Source organism: Phyllobates terribilis, unplaced genomic scaffold, assembly GCF_046119375.1.
Source record: "Phyllobates terribilis strain yellow unplaced genomic scaffold, ASM4611937v1 Scaffold_2__4_contigs__length_985480577, whole genome shotgun sequence".
Classification (NCBI taxonomy): Eukaryota; Metazoa; Chordata; class Amphibia; order Anura; family Dendrobatidae; genus Phyllobates; species Phyllobates terribilis.
Genome location: NW_027362762.1, coordinates 400,203,864 through 400,228,956, shown reverse-complemented (window position 1 = coordinate 400,228,956; position 25,093 = coordinate 400,203,864). Strand labels below are relative to the sequence as shown.

At 44.1% G+C, this 25,093-nt stretch overlaps 1 protein-coding gene across 1 annotated transcript in view; it reads right to left on the bottom strand.

Annotated features, from left to right (window-relative positions):
• TSGA10 (testis specific 10) overlaps positions 1-25,093 on the bottom strand; it is a 75,681-nt gene that overhangs the window by 22,853 nt on the left and 27,735 nt on the right. The window contains exons 8-14 of the mRNA XM_073664881.1: positions 21,288-21,365; positions 20,903-21,054; positions 18,398-18,513; positions 17,338-17,492; positions 14,961-15,007; positions 7,757-7,925; positions 1,593-1,703 (exon numbers count right to left, since the gene is read on the bottom strand). Of these exons, the coding sequence (XP_073520982.1) occupies positions 1,593-1,703; positions 7,757-7,925; positions 14,961-15,007; positions 17,338-17,492; positions 18,398-18,513; positions 20,903-21,054; positions 21,288-21,365 (828 nt within the window). The remainder of the gene's footprint in view (positions 1-1,592; positions 1,704-7,756; positions 7,926-14,960; positions 15,008-17,337; positions 17,493-18,397; positions 18,514-20,902; positions 21,055-21,287; positions 21,366-25,093) is intronic.

Below are 25,093 nucleotides of genomic sequence, written 5' to 3'. Positions count from 1 at the left end.
CATGGATTAAAGTTGACTCAACCTCTGTCCTGTGTCCTTGTGTGTACCACATTGAGCATGGAGAAAAGAAAGAAGACCAAAGAACTGTCTGAAGACTTGAGAAACCAAATTGTGAGGAAGCATGAGCAATCTCAAGGCTACAAGTCCATCTCCAAAGACCTGAATGTTCCTGTGTCTTCCGTGCGCAGTGTCATCAAGAAGTTTAAAGCCCATGGCACTGTGGCTAACCTCCCTAGATGTGGACGGAAAAGAAAAATTGACGAGAGATTTCAACGCAAGATTGTGCGGATGGTGGATAAAGAACCTCGACTAACATCCAAACAAGTTCAAGCTGCCCTGCAGTCCGAGGGTACAACAGTGTCAACCCGTACTATCTGTCGGCGTCTGAATGAAAAGGGACTGTATGGTAGGATACCCAGGAAGACCCCACTTCTTACCCCGAGACATAAAAAAGCCAGGCTGGAGTTTGCCAAAACTTACCTGAGAAAGCCTAAAACGTTTTGGAAGAATGTTCTCTGGTCAGATGAGACAAAATTAGAGCTTTTTGGCAAAAAGCATCAACATAGAGTGTACAGGAAAAAAAAAAGAGGCATTCAAAGAAAAGTACACGGTCCCTACAGTCAAACATGGCGGAGGTTCCCTGATGTTTTGGGGTTGCTTTGCTGCCTCTGGCACTGGACTGCTTGACCGTGTGCATGACATTATGAAGTCTGAAGACTACCAACAAATTTTGCAGCATAATGTAGGGCCCAGTGTGAGAAAGCTGGGTCTCCCTCAGAGGTCATGGGTCTTCCAGCAGGACAATGATCCAAAACACACTTCAAAAGCACTGTAAAATGGTTTGAGAGAAAGCACTGGAGACTTCTAAGGTGGCCAGCAATGAGTTCAGACCTGAATCCCATAGAACACCTGTGGAGAGATCTCAAAATGGCAGTTTGGAGAAGGCACCCTTCAAATATCAGGGACCTGGAGCAGTTTGCCAAAGAAGAATGGTCTACAATTCCAGCAGAGCATTGTAAGAAACTCATTGATGGTTACCGGAAGCGGTTGTTCGCAGTTATTTTGGCTAAAGGTTGTGCAACCAAGTATTAGGCTGAGGGTGCCAATACTTTTGTCTGGCCCATTTTGTAGTTTTGTGTGAAACGATCAATGATTTGATTTTTGCTTCATTCTCTTTTGTGTTTTTTCCTTGCAAGCAAATTAAATGAAGATAATAATACCAAAGAATTTGTGATTACAATCATTTTCAGGAAGAAACTGAGTATTATCTGACAGAATTGCAGGGGTGCCAATACTTTTGGCCACTATTGTACAACCTAAAGTCCCAGAAACAATATATAAAATCCTTAACGGGAACCTGTCTGTCGATTCAAGCTGCCCAAATCATGGGCTTTATGAGTCAAAACCTGGATCGCCAGATTTTGAAATGTTGACATTTTCAGAGAAAAATCGTGCTGCCAGGTCCGATTCATGCTGCCCGTATGGACAGCATGAATCAACCGACAGGTTCTCTTTAAACATATTATATACAGCTATGTAGATTGCCTCTGCTATGTATCTATATATAAATATATATTTAATTTCCAACTTACTTTAGAAGTCAAGGAATTTTCAAGTCGTGTGACATCTGTTTTAGAACCTTGAAGTTTTAGCTTCAGATCCTGAAGTTCATTTTGGAAATCTTTGAGCTTATGGGTTAATTTCTAAATACAAAATCAAACAATACATTACAAGGATTTGTGTCCATGTTCACTCCTTTATCTATAACACAAAGTTGAGTTCACGGTCAAGTTATTAACGCTTTCATAGCCAGGCCAATTTTAACTTTCGCACTTTCCTTTTGTCCTTTTTTTCTTGTGTCAACATTGCTGTAGGACTTTTTTTTGTGGACTGAGTTGGACGTTTGAATGACACCATTCACTTCATTATAGTATATACTGAGAAACGGGAAAAAAAAATGCAAGTGGGGTGAAATGGTGAAAAAGAAAAAGCAATTCCACCATTGTTTTTTGGGGTGTTCATGGTAACAAAATTCGCCAAGTCAGTACGGTTACATCGATACTAACCTTAGACAGTTTTTTAATGTTTTACTAGTTTGTGAAAAAGTTGCTGTGTCGCCATTTTGGGGTACATTTAACATTTCGCTCACTTTTTATTGTATTTTTTGAGGAGGTGCAGTGATTGAAAAATGGAAATATTAGCATTTTGTTTATCTTTGTTTTTTTGCGGAGTTTATCATACGGGTTAATTATTTTTTTTCTTTTTTTAACAATAACTTTTACAGATACAGCAATACCAATGTACCTATTTATTTATTTTTTATTTCTGTATTTTGAGATTGAGAAAAGGAGATAGTTTATACTTTTATATCTTCTCATAGGTTACCAATTCTCTGCTACAAAGGCAAGAATCTACACACTTTCCTGATCAATGGGCGTCCCAGTAGTCAGTCCCACATAGAATATTAAACTGATATTTCATAATGTTGACATGGTTGAATTGAATATTAAAGAAATCTAAGGGTTGGCTTCATTGAGATTCAAAGTAAGAAATGGCGTATTGTAAAATATCTTCAATGTTTTATTCAAAAATATTTAAAAGAGTATAGCAAATTCATAGAAAAATATGTTGCATGCATTTGCTATACTCTTTTTAAATAAAATATTGATTATTTTTTACAACACACCTGTTAAGCTGAACCATTTTTTCCTTTGGATCTTCACAAATTGTCCTAATACAGTGGCGTGGTCCTGAGCCTGGTGTATACAAATCATATATGGTGAGCTTGTTATCTCTACCTTGACGATTCAGTAAGACTGGCATTGAGCACGCCAGTCTTAATGAAGGGCTCGCTAGAGAAAAGACGCCAGCAATTTTGCTAAATGTGACAGGTAGACGTAGCCACATCTCGTCCCACTACGGCTCCTCCCCAGCTCATCCCAATATTCTGGTATAAAAGCTTTGCTGAACTGGGTTTTCAATTCAGTTTAGGGTTTTTAGTTCAGTTTAGAAATTAAAATCTTGGCTTGTAGATAAATAACATACATATTGTAACATACCTGGCGGCGTCCTTGCATGGTGGTCCATCTCCCACTGTGCAAGAGGGCGCACTTGATCTCCTGTCCAGAATGTCTCTCTGGCTTCCCTCCATGCTGTCTGTTTGTGTCTGTTTCTGCTGCTTAAGGGCGGCGCCCGATCACTTCCTGCCTTTTGTACCTGCTGTGGGTCACACCCCTTGTGCGTCCTCAGCCTATTGCTGTCTGTCACTTGGTATATAGCTCAGCAGCTCCCTTCTATCCCTGCCTGAGCATAGTGTTTCCTTCAGTGTGTGCTTGCACTCTGAAGGTGCCAGGTCCCGTCTCTTGTCTCCTGCTTTTTGTATCAGTTCCCGTGTCTGAACTGAGTCCTGTATGTCTCCTGCTTTGCGGTATCAGCTCCCGTGTCTGAACTGTGTCCTGTATGTCTCCTGCTTTGCGGTATCAGCTCCCGTGTCTGAACTGAGTCCTGTATGTCTCCTGCTTTGCGGTATCAGCTCCCGTGTCTGAACTGACTCCTTTCTGTGTTCTCTTGTCTGTCCTGTCTGAACACGCTCCTAGCCTGTTCCTCTCGCCTTCTAGTGGCCGATTTCCTAGACCCGCTCCTGTGTCTGGTCTGTCCTGTCTGAACACGCTCCTTGCCTGTTCGTTCCGCCTTCTAGTGGCCGATTTCCTAGACCCGCTCCTGCGTCTGGTCTGTCCTGTCTGAACACGCTCCTTGCCTGTTCGTTCCGCCTCTCTGGGGGCCGTATTCCCAGACCCGCTCCTGTATCCCTCTGCAGTGTCGGTCTCCTCCGTACACTCAGTTCCAGTCTGAACTCTCTCCTGTCCTTTACCTGTTTTGCCTCTATGTCCGTTCCCTTCCTTTTTCTGCAGAGTCTGAACTCGTACCTAACTCCTGCTTGTTGTCTCTGCAAGTACTGTGTGAGTATCTGGCTCTGTCTTTCCCTTCCTGTCTGTTCCGTGTGAACAGAGCCCTGTCCTCCCTGCTCAGCCTTGTCTGCACTCTAGCTGTGCTTGCCTGTAACCCTCTGCCTGTATTGTTCCTGAGTCCCGGTGTGTACTGGGTCCTATCCCGCCTGTGTTCCTACCTGCTAGTGCCTCCCTGTCTGCACTCTAGCTGTGCTTGCCTTTACCCCCCTGCCTGCATACCCGCCTGCCTGCATACCAGTCGTGCCTGCCTATACCCTCCAGTCTGTGTGCCAGCCTACCAGCCTGTTCCTGTATTCCCCTGTGTGGGTCAACAGCCGTGTCCGGGGTCTGTCCTGGAGTAGCACCTGGTCCCTCTGCTCGGTTCCTCCTTGGTGCACTGGCGTCGTATGCCGTCGTGCGACCCTGGTCGGATCGGGTGAATACTTAGTCACGCCCCTCCAGGCATTCACTCTCCGGCACGGTCCAGTGGAATCACTACCAATCCCACGCACACGCCGCTTAGCCCGGGCGTGTGCATAACAGCATGCTCAGGCCATGGTTCCCGTTGAGCCCCACGGCCTTCGCTCTTTGAGAAGTTTTTCCAGCGAATACATGCATTAAAATAAAATAAATAATTTTTTTTCCCCCTTTAGCTGAGTTCCAGGCGGGTTACGCACCCGTCCAGATGGATCTATCAGCCCTCGTTCCTGCGGATCCGCCACGTTACTATGGGGATCCAAGACAGTGTCGTGCATTTGTGGAGCAATGCATGCTACACTTTAAGGCCTACCCTCTCTATTTTCCTTCCGATTGGGCTAAAGTGGCCTTTATGATTGACTACCTAGCGGGTGATGCCTTGAAATGGGTCACCCCCCTATGGGAAGCATGGGATCCTGTCATCCTTGACCTGCAGGCCTTCCTGGTGGCCTTTCGTATGGTCTTCGAGGACCCTAACTCTGAAGCCCCTGCTGAAGCTTCACTTCCCAATATCCCGGAGCAGCCCCGACGGGTAATGTGTGTGGGTAGCGCAATAGTCCTCCAGCCCAATGAGACTACTGCCCACCCAGAATCCTCACAGGGTGACTACGCTTTCCGGAATACTTCTCTCAACCTCAAGAGGCAGTCCAGACGTGCTAGACTTAGAGGCAAGCCGTCACGCCAGGGTCTGTCCTCCCTGAGACCTCCTGACCCCAACCTTGAAGTCCCTACTGAAGCTTCATCTCCCTGTATCCCGGAGAAACCCCAATGGATAATGTGCGTGGGTAGTGCACCAGTTCTCCTGGCCGAAGAGACTTCTGCCCATCCAGACTCCACACAGGAGAACTTCCTGCACCCGGCATCAGATGCTTCTTTCTCTTTAACCGGTGTGCATGTCCAAGGATGCTCCAAAGCTGTGGTTACCTCAGAGTCTGTGCACCTCTACTACCTGGCGGAGGATCCCCTGTTGCCTCCTGAACCCTCCGGGATACCACTCGATGACAAATGGAGAGAGACTTCTCTACACCCGGTACTCAATACTTTGTCCGCTTCGTCCTGTGAGCCTGACAATGGGTACCCCAAAGTGGTAGTTACCTCCGAGTCTCTACACCCCTCCGACCAGGCGGAGGATCTCCAGTTGTCTCCTGAACCCTTCGGGGTGCTACCTGGTAGCGAAAGGACAGAGACTCTCCTATACTCTGTACCTGATACCTCGCTCGCTTCGTCCAGTGAGTCCAACTTAGTGTACTCCGAAGCAGAGGTTACTCCTGAGTCTCTACACCCCTCCGACCAGGCGGAGGACCTCCAGTTGTGTTCAGAATCCTTCGGGGTGCCACCTGGTGGTGAATGGACAGAGACTTTCCTATATCCTGGATCTGATACCTCGCTTGCTTCGTCCAGTGAGTCCGACCTAGTGTACTCTGAAGCAGAGGTTACCCGTGAGTCTCTACACCCCTCTGACCAGGCGGAGGACCGCCAGCTGTCTCCAGAACCCTTCGGGGTGCCACCTGGTGGTGAATGGACAGAGACTTTCCTATACTCGGTACCCGATACCTCGCCTGCTTCCTCCAGTGAGTCCGACCTAGTGTACTCTGAAGCAGTTGTTTTCTCTGAGCCTCTGCACTCTTCTGACCCGGCGGAGGACCTCCAGTTGTTTCCTGAATCCTCCGGGATACCACCAGATAACAAAGAGACAGTGACTTTTCCTCATTATGTACGTGATAACCCGTCTATTTCTTCCTGTGAGCTTGACAAGATGTACCTCGAAGCAGAGATTACCCTTAAGTCTCTGTCCCCCTCCAACCCAGTGAACGACTGGCCCTCGAATTCCCTGCGGAAGATTCTGGCAGGCCTGAAGAAGAGGGTGCGTAAGGGGGGAGGTACTGTAACATACCTGGCGGCGTCCTTGCATGGTGGTCCATCTCCCACTGTGCAAGAGGGCGCACTTGATCTCCTGTCCAGAATGTCTCTCTGGCTTCCCTCCATGCTGTCTGTTTGTGTCTGTTTCTGCTGCTTAAGGGCGGCGCCCGATCACTTCCTGCCTTTTGTACCTGCTGTGGGTCACACCCCTTGTGCGTCCTCAGCCTATTGCTGTCTGTCACTTGGTATATAGCTCAGCAGCTCCCTTCTATCCCTGCCTGAGCATAGTGTTTCCTTCAGTGTGTGCTTGCACTCTGAAGGTGCCAGGTCCCGTCTCTTGTCTCCTGCTTTTTGTATCAGTTCCCGTGTCTGAACTGAGTCCTGTATGTCTCCTGCTTTGCGGTATCAGCTCCCGTGTCTGAACTGTGTCCTGTATGTCTCCTGCTTTGCGGTATCAGCTTCCGTGTCTGAACTGAGTCCTGTATGTCTCCTGCTTTGCGGTATCAGCTCCCGTGTCTGAACTGACTCCTTTCTGTGTTCTCTTGTCTGTCCTGTCTGAACACGCTCCTAGCCTGTTCCTCTCGCCTTCTAGTGGCCGATTTCCTAGACCCGCTCCTGTGTCTGGTCTGTCCTGTCTGAACACGCTCCTTGCCTGTTCGTTCCGCCTTCTAGTGGCCGATTTCCTAGACCCGCTCCTGCGTCTGGTCTGTCCTGTCTGAACACGCTCCTTGCCTGTTCGTTCCGCCTCTCTGGGGGCCGTATTCCCAGACCCGCTCCTGTATCCCTCTGCAGTGTCGGTCTCCTCCGTACACTCAGTTCCAGTCTGAACTCTCTCCTGTCCTTTACCTGTTTTGCCTCTATGTCCGTTCCCTTCCTTTTTCTGCAGAGTCTGAACTCGTACCTAACTCCTGCTTGTTGTCTCTGCAAGTACTGTGTGAGTATCTGGCTCTGTCTTTCCCTTCCTGTCTGTTCCGTGTGAACAGAGCCCTGTCCTCCCTGCTCAGCCTTGTCTGCACTCTAGCTGTGCTTGCCTGTAACCCTCTGCCTGTATTGTTCCTGAGTCCCGGTGTGTACTGGGTCCTATCCCGCCTGTGTTCCTACCTGCTAGTGCCTCCCTGTCTGCACTCTAGCTGTGCTTGCCTTTACCCCCCTGCCTGCATACCCGCCTGCCTGCATACCAGTCGTGCCTGCCTATACCCTCCAGTCTGTGTGCCAGCCTACCAGCCTGTTCCTGTATTCCCCTGTGTGGGTCAACAGCCGTGTCCGGGGTCTGTCCTGGAGTAGCACCTGGTCCCTCTGCTCGGTTCCTCCTTGGTGCACTGGCGTCGTATGCCGTCGTGCGACCCTGGTCGGATCGGGTGAATACTTAGTCACGCCCCTCCAGGCATTCACTCTCCGGCACGGTCCAGTGGAATCACTACCAATCCCACGCACACGCCGCTTAGCCCGGGCGTGTGCATAACACATATTACCTGCAACTCAACCTTGTTCTTGGATAAATCATCATGAAGAGCAAAGTTTTCCTGAACTAGGGTCTCCTTTTCCCTTCCCGTTTGAGACAATTCTTCACTGATCTCATCCATTTGTCGACATAACCGACTGACTTCCTGCTCATGACTGCTGATAGTCTTAGAAGATTGCCTAAGAAACAATAAGAAACACTAAATTCACAATGATCTCTATTTAATACAGATAACAAATTATTAAAGTAAAAATACAAGTTTACAATATTTGATCTTTGGCCGATATGTTAAACAGTTCAAGACTGGGCAATTTTCTCCCATTACTGACTAGGCAAATGGCAAATTTTCAGGTTTTTTTTGTAAATGCAGTTTTAAGAGCTTTAAAAATGATGCATCTTTTTCCGTGATACTTGGAGTCTAATTTATTTGTTATATCAAAACACAGTTATTTCTTTGGCAGCAGTTTTTTTTACTTCCTTTTTTTTCTGTATATTAATCATACTTACCTTTATTTCACACATTGTGCCCCACCCATAATGTCATGAAAAAACCTTTGAGGGGTATTTCAATATTTAAATCCATTTTTTTGTTTCTAATTTCCCCAGTTAGAGAGTAAATTCAGCCATATGCCTCCACTGCAAAGCTCCATTGGTTCTGGTAGGATCCAGCAGCTCCTGCTCCCTTCTTGTCACCCTACAATTACATTATCTTTGGGTCTGGAGGAAGAAGCGCTGTTAACACTTCCTATGTTATAGAGACAGTGCTTGCTCATCTTTATGTATACAGAGATCAGGAAAGTAGAGATGGTAATAAACCATCTCTACCTTCTCTATTCGGAGTTCCACTGTTTCTGAGAGCTGGTTTCCTGCTCCTACAGCTGCTGCACAATCTCATTTTAGAACATCACTGCATAGTAATATGCAGACCACCCGGACATTTTAAGTATGTGGGTGATCATTAAATACCATGTAGTTAAAAACTCTATATAGGTCTTATGCACACTTGTAGAGTTGTGTATGGATTCTCTATTGAAGAACAGACACTTCTTGTGGTAGACAGCCAAAGGCAATTCATACAGTATGTAGGTGCCATATTATTGATCAAATCTTACCTATAACCAGTTATTTTATTTGTTATTTAATTTCTGCATCTTATATATAGCAAATATATTTCAGAGCACTGTACATAAATTACCACCACTCATATTAGTTCCTGTTCCAAGTGAGGTTACAATCTAAATATCCAATCTCAAACAGCTACTAAAGGCCGGGTCACACTTAGCGACGCTGCAAAGATCCCGACAACGATACGACCTGTCAGGGATCGTTGCTGCGTCGCTATGTGGTCGCTGGTGAGCTGTCAAACAGGCAGGCTCACCAACGATCAGGGGAGCAGCGACATCGTGGAAAGAATCTTTCCAGGATGTCCTGCTCCTGGTTACCAGCCTGCTGCTGAAGCAGGAGCAGGCTGGTAACCATGGTAAACATTGGGTTACTAGGGGCACACGCGCACCTAGTAACCCGTTGTTTATCATGGTTACCACTCTGCTACAGTGAGCGGGAGGTTACCGCTCACTTTAGCAGGCTCGTAACCATGATAAACATTGGGTTACTAGGGGCACACACGCACCTAGTAACCCGTTGCTTATCATGGTTACGAGCCTGCTAAAGTGAACGGTAACCTCCAGCTCACTGTAGCAGAGTGGTAACCATGATAAACAACGGGTTACTAGGTGAGCGTGTGCCCCTAGTAACCCGATGTTTACCATGGTTACCAGCCTGATCGCTGCTCCCGCTGGTCACACACAGCGATGTGTGCTGACCAGCGGGAGGGCAACGACCAAAAAATTGGCCAGGACACTTTGCAGCGATCAACGACCTCACAGCAGGGTCCTGATCGCTGCAAAGTGTCACACATAGCGACATCGCTGGTGAGGTCGCTGTTGCGTCACCAAAACCGTGACACAGCAGCGATCTCGCTAGCGATCTCGCTATGTGAGACGGGGGCTTAACACTTTAGAGCCAATTTCACTGAAATACAATACCCAGAAATCATCCACAGAAGACAATATCCTGGTGGTTCTAAGTAACTTATTCTGTCCCGTGTTTTTATATCTAATGTAATATTAAAGGGAATCCGTCAGCAGGATTTCACACATATAGCTCTTTCAAACACAAGTCCACCAATACCTTTTACATGGTGTGACAAAGTCAGAGGCAAAGTACTGGAGGGGAGATATGTAGCATTGAGATTGTAAGCTCCAGTAACATAAACAAAGGAAAATGTTCCAGCACACAAAGTAACGAGGGGTTAATCAGCCATGTTTAGTCTATATGTGTTGTAATGCAGCGACTTGCTGGCATTACGGTAATGGTCCAGGATGTGTTTTACCTGACCATGTACCTTCCCCCTCAGGTGACTGGTCACATGACTGTGACATAGCACAGGTCCTGCGCGCACAGAATGTCTGTCTGATCACATGACTGTGATACCAGCAAGGTCCTGTCTGTGTGTGTGTGCATGGGATGGATATATAAACCCTGCTTGATGGGAGACAGGTGTGTTTGGTGTGTTGGGCGTGAGGCCTGTTCCCCGTGTGTGTGGGACACCGTGATACAGTGAAGCCTGGCAGCCTGAAAGGTCGAGGCTGGATCATGTGTAGATGCCAGTGGCCTTGGAAGGCAGCAGCTTGGTGAAGAGTCTGGAAAGGCGCAGACTGGATGTGTGTGAGTGAAACATTCCAGTAGCCTTAGACGGGACGACGGCTAGAGACCCCCACCTGGGAAAGCCTTAAAGCCACAGTGGTGGCGGATTAAATGGACTGCAGCAGCTAAAATCCAGCAAAGGTAATACACTTTGTTATATGGACACTTGTATGGACATTGCTAAAGTATTACCTTGCTGAAGGCTGTAACCTGGGCCAAGTGGGCCGGTCTGCCACTTGGGCTCGTGGACATTATATGTGTGAACTGTGGTTTATGAAGTGCAATAAACTGCAGCATTGTGAAATACCGGAAAGACATTGTTGGTGTGCATTAATTGACCCGGTGCAGCGAGTATCCCCCATTATGATGACTAGTGCTGCCTTACAGTGTTTAACTTAAACACATATAGAGAGGGAGGAGGACAGAGGATAAATTCTCAGCCTTTTAGAGCATTGTGGTGTGGGGAGGGCCTGGAGGCACAAGCTCTGGAGCTGTTTTGTCATCTGAAGGAAAGCTAAACCTTGGGTTGTTTGTTTCTGAAGCAGGCGGTGTTACCCGTAGGAACAATAACTGTGCCATATGTTATGTTTTGTTTTTCTTGTTAGACTGGGAAAGCCGTGTTTGCTTTGATAACTTTGCCCTGCTTTATGCAGTGCTCTTAATAAACCACAGAAGATTTAAAGAGACAGTGTTCCTGTGCCTACCTCTATGTGCAACTAAGTGAGCCGATCTACCACAGTTAGTGTTAGAAGTGCAAGCTAGATTTCCAGGAAGCAAGTGTGATGGCTGTGGACAGACTGCATGTCCTGGGTGAAGGCAGCTGTAAAGATGGAACAGCGGTCAGACAAAATGGAGGAGCTGATCAAGCACCTAGTCCAAAGCCAGCACCAACAGCAGCACAGGGAGCAGCAGCAGCTCCAGCACCAGCAGGAGCAGCAGCAGTAGCTCCAGCAACAGCAACAGCACCAGGAGCAGCTCCGACAACAGCAGCAGCAGATTGATTTACTCACAGAGGCGATTCATGGCACTGCAGCAGCTCCAACCCCAATGTCAGCTGATGATTTTTCTGTTCGGAAGGCGGTGAGCAGAGCCTTGCAGAAGATGACCCCAGGTGACGACATAGAGACCTTTTTAATCGTTTTTGAAAATTTTGCCGATAGAGAGAAACTCCTGCCAGAGCAGTGGTCGCCATACTTAACATAGGAGCCACAAAAAGCCTACTATGATTTGGCCTTACAGGACGCCAAAGAATATGAAGAATTGAAAACAGAAATTTTGGCGCCCTTTGGAGTGACAATATCTGTCAGGGCACAACGGGTTCTCCGCTGGGCATATCACCATGACAAACCCCCTTGCTTCCAATCATTTTGATCTGCTGCACCTTGGCCAAAAGTGGTTACAGCCGGAGTCCTCTACCCCAGCGCAGATGGTTGAGCGAGTTGTAATGGACCGGTTCGTACACTCTCTTCCGAGCCCGATGCAGACTTGGGTTGCCCATGGAGATGACTAAGTCGGACTGATCGAAAGGTATCAGGGGAGGGAGGTCGATGGTTCCGTGGAGAGGCAACCCATTCCATACTGGGGGGGTTGGAGGTTAAAAAAGGGGTGGGGCATTCAATGTCCAAGGGGGTGACAGAGGTCATGCCAAGGTCCTCATCGGGGGATGTAATTTGTTGGAGATGTCACAGATGGCCCAGGTCATATAGGAGCCCATTGTCCACTGACCACCGAACAAATGGACTGTAGCATGGGACGCCGGTGTTCCTTCTACGCATATCCAGCTTGCAGTGTGGACTGTCCCAAACTTGTCCTGTAAAAGTGAATGACCTGCATATGACTGGGCTACTAGACTCAGGGAGTTTGGTGACCCTCATGAGGGCCACACTCCCTCTCAAATTGATCCCTGGGAAGAAGGTTGGCATCCGCTGAATTCACAGGGATGCTAAAGACAATACGGTGGCCAGAGTGGTCATTGAAACGGCCCGAGGTACTGAGTCCCATGAGGTTGGCGTGGTCCCAGATTTGTTGCACCCAATTATCAAAGATCAGGACTTTGTGTTGGTTTGGGACTTGTGGGGGAGGGGCGGAGACCTTGATTACTCGTGTAAGAAACGGGTTGGACCTAAAAAAAGTCTCACCAACCCCAGAGTCTGATGGGTTTCCCTTTTGTGTAATGGGAGAAGAGGAGAAAGAAGTATCCCCTGAGGCAGACATTCCTGAGATAGGGGTGACTAGAGAAAAATTTGGGTTCACCCAACATAGCGTCCTATCTCTAAATGAAGCGTTCAATAAGGTAACGGTTATAAACGGCATAGCACAGGAGTCGGGGGCTGACACTAGGTTTCCCTATTTCAAGTTGAGTGGGGTTGAGTGGGAACTTGTTGTACCGGGTTACTAAGGTGAGGGAGGAGATAATGGAGCAATTGTTGGTACCAGGATCCTATAGACAAAGGGTGTTGGACAGGGCCCATTCACATTTCTAGGGTAGCCAGCTGGGAGTGGACAAAACTCAAGAATGAGTCATGCGGAGGTACTATGGCCCAGATGTCACTGTGAAATCCTAAGATATTGTAAGTCCTGTCCCAGCTGCCAGTTAACCGCTACCACCTCTCCCTTCCAATATCCTCTCGTACCACTAGCCATCAAGCAGGACCACAGAGAAACCACGTTGAAACTCCATGTTGGCTGGAAAGACCAGAAGAGGACACTAAGGGTGTCACCGTGGCAGAGACTCTGTCCGGCCCAGAAACAGCAGTGCCGAGAACTGCTTCAGCAGAACCAGGACCTGTTTTCGGAGTTGCCAAGACAGCCACAGGTTGGTGAACATGGAATCCTGATGGAACCACATGTACAAGTGAACCAAAAGCCGTACAGAATCCCCGAAGCACGCTGCAAGGTGATTTTGAAGGAGGGGGTTAAATGTGACGCGTATCCGATACCCCGCAACGATTGACTCATAGAGTAGCGGGGGTCAGCCAGATACATCACCTCCCTGGACCTAACGAAAGGTTACTGGTAAATCCTCCTCTCTTAAAGTGCCAAGAAAGACGGCCTCTTTTACACCTGACGGTTGCTTCCAGTATACCAGAAGCCCATTTGGGCTGCAAGAAGACCCAGCTACCTTCCAGAGGGCCATAGACGGGCTCTTAGCTCCTCACAAAAAGTATGCCGCAGCTTACCTTGACGATATTGTGATATTCAGCCCGGATTGGGGAAGTCATCTGCAGAAGGTCCAGGCCGTGCTGGATACACTGAAGAAAGGGGGGGTTTACCATAAACCCAAAGAAGTGTGCCATTTAAAAAAAAAAAAAGGAGAAAATATCTGGGCTACATCGTCGGAAGATGCAAACATAGGAAAATGTTCCAGCAAACGAAGTAGCGAGGAGTTAATCAGCCATGTTTAGTGCTAAGTTGATTAAACACTTGTAGAGAGCTAGGAGGTCAGAGGATAAATTCCCAGCCTTTTATAGCATTTAGTGTAGGGTGGGTCTGAAGGCACAAGCTCTGGAGCGGTTTTGTCATGTGAAGAAAAGCTAAACCTTGGGTTGTTTGTTCCTGAAGCGGGTGGTTGCCTGTAGCAACAAGGACTGAGCCATACGTTATGTTTTGTTTTTCCTGTTAGGCCGGGAAGGCCGTGTTTGTTTTGCTAACGTTGCTGTGGTTTATGCAGTGCTCTTAATAAACCACAGAAGATTTAAAGAGTCAGTGTTCCTGTGTCTACCTCTATGTGCAACCAAGTGAGCCAATCTACCACAATGGACAGTCCATTCCTCCATTGCCGCAACATCAGTGTTTGATTTGATATAAAAGTAAGGTTGTAGATCTGAAATCTCTGTAACTCCAGCGGTATTCCGCACCCAGTGCCGCCTCCTCCTGTTTCACCTACAGCTCCTTTGCCTGAAGTCACACATCATAAAGGCGGTCAGTCAAGAAGGAGGAGTCGGCACTGGGCGGGGAATAGAGCTGGAGTGACAAAGGCTTCAGATCTACAGCCTCATTAGCTTATCAATGTGTACACTGATTTCTCAGTAACAAAGGAACGGACTGGCCATATAAAGGTACTGCTGGACTTGTCTTTGAAAGAGCTAGATGTGCATATTAATAGTTTTGGAGGTGAAATCCTGCTGATAGATTCCCAGTAAGCTGTACTTCTTAGACAACCAGAAGCTAAATATGCGTGTAGTGTACAGTGCTGGAATTTCCGATTAGGCACGGTGTCCTGTGGCAATGTACAGTGGCTGCTACACTTTGGGATGGGCCAGTCACGGCTGGATTACAGCAATGGGATTTGGTACAGCAATCTTTTTTGCTTTCTTTTTGAAAGTTACATACTGCAAACATGGTTATGTAAAATTATTTCAGGTTAACACTACATGTTTATTTGTAAAAAAAATGTGACTATTAATGGTGAGGGCTTAAAGCACAATGTGTCTTTTGATTTGAGGCTGATGAGAAGTAAATCTGGCACTGACATTGTGTTCAAAATGTAATTAAAAATATAAGATTACCGTGCAGATTCTTCCATCTCCCTGAGCATGCGTTGTATTGAATTTTCCTGAGGAGCAAACAAATGAAATGTTTAGTAAACTTGCCTATACATGTGCATATACGAGTACTCAAGGGCTTTCTCTTGTAGTCTAGATGCCATGTATTACATCTGTGGTCTAAAAACTTAGTTTAATTCAAATGCTTATTCTTCCATGTAACCAACAAGCAGCCATTTATAATGGTCTGATTTAAAGGGGTAATCCATCCATTTAAAATTAATGGATTATGCTTTGGAAAAGCCATTAATGTTAGATCTCTGGAGGTCTGACTTTCAGTACCCCCTCCAATCAACTGTCTGAGGAGGCCACAGACTGGTTCTCACTTGTCTGTGCTGTATTTTAAAAGATTGTATAACCCTTTAATGTCGCTAAGGGCTCATTCAGGTGTCAGTGATTTTTCTTGGACACAAAAATTGGTCAGAGTTTGGTCAGTGTCAGATTTTACCATCAGACTTTAGTCAGAGATTTATTAGTTTTTCTTGGATGGGAAAAAAAAGGATGCAGGTTTCTCAAGCCTCTCCTATCAAACAGTATGTGAAAAAACAACAACACCTAAATGCTGTCCGATTTTGTTCACAGATCCACAGACTTGCATTGGCGAATTTGATCCTACACTTGGATCAATATGGGACAAATCCCAGTGATTTTGGGCAGACCATTCAGCCCAAGGTAAAAAAAAAAAGACGTGAACTACCCCATAGACTATGTGAAAAACACGGACCGCACTCGTACGAGAAAAACTGACATCTGAATGAGCCTTACATAGATAATTTTTGGATGATTCAGAGATATTTGAGGTATTTCTAAAAATTATTTGGTGGAAAAAAAGCCAAGTGACAGCTGCAGTGCCTCAGTTGTTAGCTATGAGAATGGATATTCTAAGCAATAATTTAATAATTAGGTGTAGCAGCGACATCTTACCTAGATCTATTTTTCTTTATAGTGCATTACTACAAAAGGAACTATAGAAACAGGACAGCAATACGACATACAGATTCTGCCATAGTGTTACTGGAAGATACCCAAGCTTAGCAATTATTTGCTGAACATAGCTGTATAGGATTTGATATGAAGAGGACGCCAATACTATGCACAGAACAGCAGCTTAATTTTGTGGTCATAGTAATATAGTTTGTTATAGAAACCACTTCTGCCCGCCAAGATGCTGATTTGTTCTTAGAGGCAAACTTTTCAGAGTCTTTATTATCATAAAGCGTGAGCATTAAAAAGCAAGCCTAATGATTTTTTTTTTTTTAAACTTAGTGTCCTAAGTTTAAAAAAATAAAATAAATAATTAAGCATGCTTTATAATATTGTAGTGTGCAAACTTTATGATAATGAAGACTCTGAAAGTCAGCAATATTGGAGCAGTGAGGCTCCGACTCCCAAATTAGCCTCAATGTTTACCAGGCAATGTACACTTTATAGCGACTGCGCCTTCAGTGCCGCTCCCTCCCAGTGAATAGGACTGAGCTCCAACATCAGGCACCGCCACTACAAAATGTACGGTACAGTACTGTGACTTATAAATATAGAAGGGAACGCAGAACTGGATGGAGTGCTGTGGCCCTATCAAATCAGCTGGGAGTCGGACACCCACTGATCAGATATTGAATTGCTGTTCTAAAATAGGGCATCAATATAAAAGTCCCAACCCAACAAAACGACAAAAAAAAACATTTAAATATGACACATGAAATAAGGAATGCATTCATATACAAAAAAAGTACAACAATAATTGAAAGGGTTTTCCCACGAACAAAGTACATGTTAATTAATAGATCTTAGAATAAAAATAAGTTCCGTAATTGAATGTGTTAAAAAAAATGTTCTTGTGCTGAGATAATCTTATAAATGTGCCCTTGTGGAATGGATGTGTCCGACCATGCAGGAATATGGTCTGATCATACCACAGCTCCTGGGGAGGAGAAGAAGTAAAAGAGTATACAGACATTACAGCATGGGATCATAGCTGCTGCTTTCTGTGAGGTAAAACAAGCCTTTAAACAGGCAGGGAAATGTTTTTCCATAGGGTGCTTTCACATTGTGTTTTGCCACCCGTTCGTTGGTCCTGTCAGGGCCTACGTCCGAACCCTTCATCCACAAAATGGGCTTCGGGTGTATGCGCCAACGGGGCCATAGCCTATAATGGTGCCAACAGAGCAAACGTGCATCATTTTCGGGCATATACGTCTACTGGAGGCGGAAACCCAGACGTAGTAGACTGTTCGTGGGACAACCTCTTTAAAATCATGATTACTGTAGGTCAACGTGATCTTGTTTATCCAGACCTGTGCATATCCATAGCATTTAAAATGGTAAAACAAATTAAAATTACTTTAAGAGTAAGGCTGCCCTCAAGAGAGGAAATCTTTTCGCTTTTCTGATCCATACTGTATAATAAATTGTCCTTTTCTTTGTCCATCTCTGCAATGGTTTTCTGCAGAATTGTAATTTCTTCCTTCTGGAAAAGGCTTTGGTTTGACTGTTCATCTTAAAATGGGAAATGCAGTAATGAATTAGACAATTCGGCACATTAAAACAGCAGCTGTACATATGACCAGAGAATGTTCACACAGATTAGGTTAACCAACCAATCTAAACAAGCCATTCTTCCTAATAACTGTATGTATGAGGAAACTGTGACAAGTGCCAGCCAAAACAACATCCTGCCAGCAATTGGGGTTTATGCCTCTGTTTTGTACAGGCCCATTATTGGGCACCAGCAGAGGTGAATGGGGGTTCTATAGTAACTGTAAAAACCCTAAAAAACTCTATGTCCCCATTTGAAATGATATGTATGAAGAAGTACAGTAAGACTTTGTGCATTTTATTGGTGCAATAATGTGTACAAAATTGAGCCTTAAGGGGTATTCTCAAGTTTGAAAGTTATCCACTATCCATGGAATAGGGTACAACTTCCCAATCACTGGGGTCCGACTGCTAGGACCCCCATCAATCCCGAGAACCGGGGGCTCTGAAGAGCCTAGTGTGAGTGGAGCGGTGGTCGATCATGCGCACTGCCGCTACATTCATTTTTAATAAATAAAACCGCCGGAGATAGGAGAGCGCTGATCTTCGACACTTTGATAAGAATGAATGGAGCGGCAGTGTGCATGATTGACCTCCGCTCCGTTCAGGTTATCAGGATAGGTGGGGTCCCCAAATTCAGACCAACAGTGAACAGGAAGTTATCCCCTATTCAACGGATAGAGGATAACTTTAAAACTTGAGAATAACTCCTTAGTTTGTATGGGCATTACCAATAGGCATTTGTATCAGATTAATGAGAAGGAGATTTAGAATTCTATAAGAAACCTTGCTATTACTCATAGAAAAATTTCTTACTAATGATAATAATAGAAAATATTGAAGATAGGAATTACTATATAACCTACCTATCTTAATTTCCAGCCTAACAATTTTCTCCTGTGCCAACTGCAGTTCATTTAGCTTCAGTGAAAGTCGTCGCTGAGCCTCATCTAATGAGTGTTCAGTTTTATTATTCAGCAACCTGAAATGTGAATGATCCATAAATGTAAACATTATCCAGACTGATATCATCAATCACATAGCAAAAAACTTTCCTCCCCTATGTTTATGACCCCCATGCACATTAGATAAAAAGCCCGCCGAACTTGCTGATATTCGCAGGACTAGCAGACAGTCTAAAGTGTATGGTGGATTCCTGACTCTCCTTCGGGAGATGATGCTTTAGAAGATAAGGATTCGCCCTGTTGAATTTTCAAAGGCCAATCCTTTAGTTTGGCGCGGAGATAAATCGCTGCCAGAGGAGCCTGACGCGGCTCTCTAATAGAGTATACAGGAGCGCTTGGCAAAGCCCATTGTAATATGGGAGAGCTGGGAGAGAAAGCTGTCAGCCAAATGATCTAATGTGCATGGGGCCTTTTACATCCTGTAGAAACTACGGCAGTAGAACACAACGCATGGATCTCACAAATAAATACAGTGCCTTAAAAAAGTATTCCTACCCCATGAAATTTTTCACATTTTTTCACGTTACACCCACAAACTTAAATGTCTTTTATTGGGACTTTATTTGCTATACCATCACAAAGTAGCAAGCATTTCCGAAGTGTAAAGGAAATAACACATGTTTTTAATTAATTAAAAAAATATAAATCTGAAAATTGTGATGTGCATTTGTATTCAGCCCCCCCCCCCTCCCCCAGTCAATACTTTGTAGGACCACATTTCGCTGCAAGTACTGCTGTAAGTCTTTTTGGGGTATGTCTATACCAGCTTTGCACATTGGGAGGCTGACATTTTTGCCCATTCTTCTTTGCAGACTCACTCTATATCAGTGAAACTGGATGGAAAGCGTCTCTGAACAGAAATGTTCAAGTCTTGACAAAATGTGTCAATGAGATTTAGGTCTGGACTGTGACTGGGCCATTCAAACACATGAATATGCTTTGATCTAAACCATTCCATTGTAGCTCTGGCAGTATGTTTAGGGTACGTGTCCTGCTGGAATGTGAACCTATGCCCCAGTCTTAAGTCTTTTGCAGCCTCTAACAGGTTTTCTTGGAGGATTCCCCTGTATTTAGCTCCATCCATCGTCTCATCAACTCTGACCAGCTTCCCTGTCCCTGCTGAAGAAAAGCATCCCACAGCATGATGCTGCCACCACCATGTTTGACAGTGGTAATGGTTTCTCCAGGGTGATGTTTAGTGCTAGTTTTCCGCCACACTTATCCTTTTGCATTTAGCTCAAAAAGTTCTACCTTGGTTTAATCTGACCATAGCACATTCTTCCACATGCTAGCTGTGTACCCCACATGGCTTTTTGCAAACTGCAAACGGAACTTCTTATGGCTTGCTTTCAAAAATAGCTTTCTTCTTGCCACTCCTTTATAAAGATTTGTATATGAGTATATGACTAATGGTTGTCTTGTGGGCAGATTCTCCCACCTGCGCTGTGGATCTCTGCAGCTCCGCCAGAGTGACCATGGGCTCTTGGCTGCTTCTCTAATTACTGTTCTCCTTGCTTGGGATGTCAGTTTAGATAGACAGTCATGTCTTGGTAGATTTGCAGCTGTGCCATACTCCTTCCATTTTTGGATGGTAGATTGCACAGAGTTCCATGAGATGTTTAGAGTTTAGACTATTTTTAAAACCTAACCCTGCTCTACTCTTCTCCACAGCTTTATCCCTGACCTGTCTGGTGTGTTCCTTGGTTTTCATGATGCTGTTTGATCCAAAATGTTCTCAAACAAACCTATAAAGGCCTTCACAGAACAGTTGTAGATATACTGAGAATAAATTTCACAAAGGTGGACTCAATTTACTAATGATGTGACTTCTGGAGGCAATTGGTCACTCTGGATTTTATTTAGGTGTATCAGATTACAGGGGGCTGAATACAAATGGATTTTACAATTTTCTGATTTATAATTTTTAAATAATTAGAAAAACATGTATCATTTCCTTTACACTTAGAAATACTACTTTATGTTGGTATATCACATAAAATCACAATAAATTACATTTAAATTTGTGGGTGTAACATGAAAAAATATGGAAACGTTCATGGGGTATGAATACTTTTTCAAGGCACAATATGCTCATTTACAATGAGCCCTTTTATTGCATGTGAATAGGACCTGAAAAATCCTTTAAAATTGGAGCAGATTTATGATCCACAACTAAAATCTTCAGTCTTTTCACATCATTTGCAGCCTACTTTTTAGAGGGCTCTCTTCACAAGTAGAATGCATGTAAAGACTGAATAGAAAACTCAATTTATAAGCTGCAGAAATAATTCACACTACTTAGCTATGAGCAATATGCTATTTGAAGAGTATATGTAATTAGCTTTCATATATTTGCACGGTACTTTATTAATTATTCTAAATAGTAATTTTCTTCTAGATATATACCTCAAAGAGTCACAATCAGATTTCTGCTGTCTCAACTCATTTTCCGCCTCTGCTGCTCTTCTGCTAAATATTTTTAATTCATTTTCCATTGTCGATACTGTGTCTTTCATTAGAGACAGCTCAGACTTCTGGTCCATACGGTCACTTTCTATCTGTAAAAGACATTAAAAATATCCAGCAGGTTAATGAAAAATGGGAGTGATTGTGAATGGGGAGACTTGCCATTTGGTTGCATCGTTTTTGCTATGTATACATCTTTATGTAGAAAAAAAAAATACAAAAGCTGCGTTAAAGAGACTTAGGTTCAATTTTCTATACAGCTATGTAAAAGCTGTAAAAGTTATAAAAGTGATCCCGAAGTTCTTATTCAATATTTTGGTCTTACTATTGCAATTGATGACTGTAAATCCTCAATTTTCTGTTCCAGATGAGCTCTATCACCTATAGCGGTTTCCTGTGAAATCTGTATTGACGAAGAAAAAAAAAACCATGAAAGACTGAACGAGATTTATGAAACTAAACACAGCAGAATTCTGGGGTAATCTGTGCAAAAAACGGTGATATGACTTGCACCATATTTGTTATATGTCTTGGACATGTTTTGAGTCTGATGAAAGGACGTAGTTTCACTAAAAAGGTGAGTAGCATCATGGAAAGGGGCAAGATCTAGTGTGCATCATGTGAGCCAAAATTGTGACGCAAATTTCTGGCGCAAAGTACCGGTAAGCCAACTGATAGGTGATGTGAACATGAACTAGAAAGTCATAAAATTAGGCAGATTTATGAAACAGAATGAACCACTTTGATAAATCTAGCATATTGTAAGACAAAGACAACTTTTCCCATGAATAACAAGTATGTTACATATATTCATATAATATAAACTCCTGATTGAAGGTAGCCAAAGTGTTGAAACGCCACCTATCCAAAAAAAACAGTGTTCTCTTTACCCCCCTTAAAAGCCTAGAAAAGAAAATGTCACAAGCATACCATTCAAACAAAAACAGGGCTGGATACTTCAACTCTCAGGATTTTTTTTTTTATGGCATAACAATTCAAAGTGAAATAAGTGGTGAAATCCTGTTGATCATTGGGGGACCAAGCATGTGATAGAAACATAATATATTGACAGATCCTATGTTGCCCTGATTAAGGAAATCATATAATGTGGGAAGGTTTGCTCTTCTGTTAGACTAAATAGTACAAACAATAATATGCTGTTTGGCTAATATGATTTATCAAATAATACAGTGGACTGATACCTATTAGTCTACTCACGGGGTTTTCAGGTGAAATTAAATTACCTTAGTTAGTTAGACTGCATGAAAAAAGCAAGTTTGAAACTGACTTACTTTTTTGATCTGTTTCATTACTAAAGTTCTAGTCCTCTTCCTATCTGAAGAGACAATTTGCATCATATTTCCCAAAGGAGCATTGTGGCTTAAAAGTCTCCTCACCTCGGCATGTCAGGCTTGACATGTCACTCTCTGCAAAGAGAAACGTTACCCCTTGGATCCCGGTCAGACGCCTCTCACCCAGTCAAACCAGATCTCACACTTTGCACTGACGAGGGGCAGTACCTCGAAACACAGGGTCTACAGATTGAGATTTTGATTTTGGCTTTAATCCTAAATCACGTGACAAGACTCGTTAGAGAGTTGATACTGAGTTTTAGGATTCCTACTTCCTACAACTCTCACTTTTACTTTTCTGAGCCATATGCTTGTTCAAAGCCTCTATAATCTCATTACATAAATATAGTGATAACAGTTTAGACTCAAAATAAACACTGACAGACGTTAATGTGTTGTAGCAGGACAGACCTCTTGACCAGAACTGTCACTCAAGGAAGAGTGCCCATTTCCCATGCAACCAGGAAGTAAAGAGACTATATAGCTTAGAGCTGCTTATAAGAAATCTTGAGAACTCCCCTTTATGAGGGCGGCACTCCCCTGCCCTTCTGAGCATTAAGTGACAGGATCCTGTTATTTCCATATATACACACAGCCATTCCATGAAGCAGATGAGAGAGGTAGGGGGCAGCGCACCACTCATTAACCCCTTTCTGACGTATGACCTAATAGTACGTCTTGGTGACCTGGGCCGATTGGACAAATGACGTACTATTAGGTCATATGGCAATCGCGCCCGCACACAAGCGGTGTGGGGCGATCGCTGCCGGGTGTTAGCTGATTGTCACAGCTGACACCCGGTACTATGTGCAGGGAGCGGTCCCGCACCGCTCCCGGCACATTAACCCCCTCAATGCTGCGATCACAGCATTGTAGTGGCAAAGGGAGGTGATCGCAATACTCACCTCCTCTTCTGGCCTCCAGCACTGTCTGCCGCGGCTTCCTGGATGTTGCCATGACGACCCGATGTTGTCATGACAACATCCGGGTCACCAGACAGCAGGAAGATTCTTTGGTCATGCGCAGTGCATGACCAAAGAATCTTCTCCCTGTGCAGCACTGACAGCCTGTATAGCACAGGGATGGGTGCTGCATTCCTGTGCTATACAGGCGATCAGAATAAAAAAAATGAAAGTCCCAGAGTGGGACACAAAATAAAAGTCCAAAAAGTGTTAAAAAATAAAAAAATAAAATAAAAAAAATAATCCACCAAAAATAAAAATATAATGTACCCATCAATAAATATTATTATGAAAAAAAACAAACAAAAAACAATAAAAGTAAACATATTTGGTATCGCCGCGTCCGGAACGACCTGACCTATAAAACTGTCCCACTAGTTAACCCCTTTAGTGAACACGGTAAAAAAATAAAATAAAAAACGAAGCAAAAAACAATGCTTTATCATCATACCGCCAAACAAAAAATGAAATAACACGCGATTAAAAAGACGAATATAAATAAAAATGGTACCGCTGAAAACGTCACCTTGTCCCGCAAAAAAACAAGCCACCATACAGCTCCATCCGCTGAAAAATAAAAAAGTTATAGCTCTCAGAATAAAGCGATGCAAAAAAATATTTTTTTCTATGAAATAGCTTTTATGTGTAAAAGCGCCAAAACATAGAAAAAAGATATAAATGTGGTACCACTGTAAATGTACTGACCCAAAGAATAACGCTGCCTTATAAATTTTACAACACACGGAACAGCATAAAAAAAAAACATAAAAAAAATTCTGGAATTGCTGGTTTTTGTTTATTCTACCTCCCAAAAATCGGAATAGAAAGCGATCAAAAAATGTCAAGTGCCTGAAAATGGCACCAATAAAAACATGAAGTCATCCCGCAAAAAACAAGCCATCATATGACTCTGTCAGCCAAAATATGGAAAAATTATAGCTCTCAAAATATGGCGATGCAAAAACTAGATTTTGCAAAAAAATGCGTCTTTTAGTGTGTGACAGCTGTCAATCATAAAAACCCAATATGATTCTGATATCGCTGTAATCGCACCGACCCGAAGAATAAAGTCGTCTAATCACTTATATCGCACGAGGAACGACGTAAAAAATAAACTCTAGGGTTAGGGTTGCACTAGGGTTAGGGTTGTGTTAGGGTTAGGGTTGGGCTAGGGATTTTTTTCAAAAGTAAAAAAAAAAGATGACTATATGGCGACTAGTGCTCGCTACTTGAGTTTGCATCGGGTGCTCAGGAATGCACTGAGCATCGTGGGTGCTCGAGTGACATGCTCGAGTCTCTGCCCCATATGCTTCGTGGCCAAAAACACCTTGCGGGGATTGCCTGTCATGCACGAGCGATCTCCGCATGTTTTTTTTGGGTGTCTAATAACCATGAAACATGCGAGCGGGGACTCGAGCATGTCACTCGAGCACACGCGATACACGGTGCATACCTGAGTACCCGATGCAAACTCAAGTAGCGAGCACTTGCGCTCAAGACTAATGACAACTTATTCAATATGATGACCTAATGTTATCAAATTCTGTGTCGTACCTCGGGATTCAAAATGTTCACTATACCCCTTGATAAAATCCTTGAGGGGTGTAGTTTCCAAAATGGGGTCAATTGTGGTGGGGTTTCCACTGTTTCGGCACATCAGGGTGTCTCCAAATGCGACATGGCATCTGCTCTCAATTCCAGCCAATTTTGCGTTCAAAATGTCACACAATCCTCCTTCCCTTCTGAACTCTGCCGTGCGCCCAAACACTGTATTTTCCCCACATATGGGGTATTGGCGTACTCAAGAGAAATTTCAC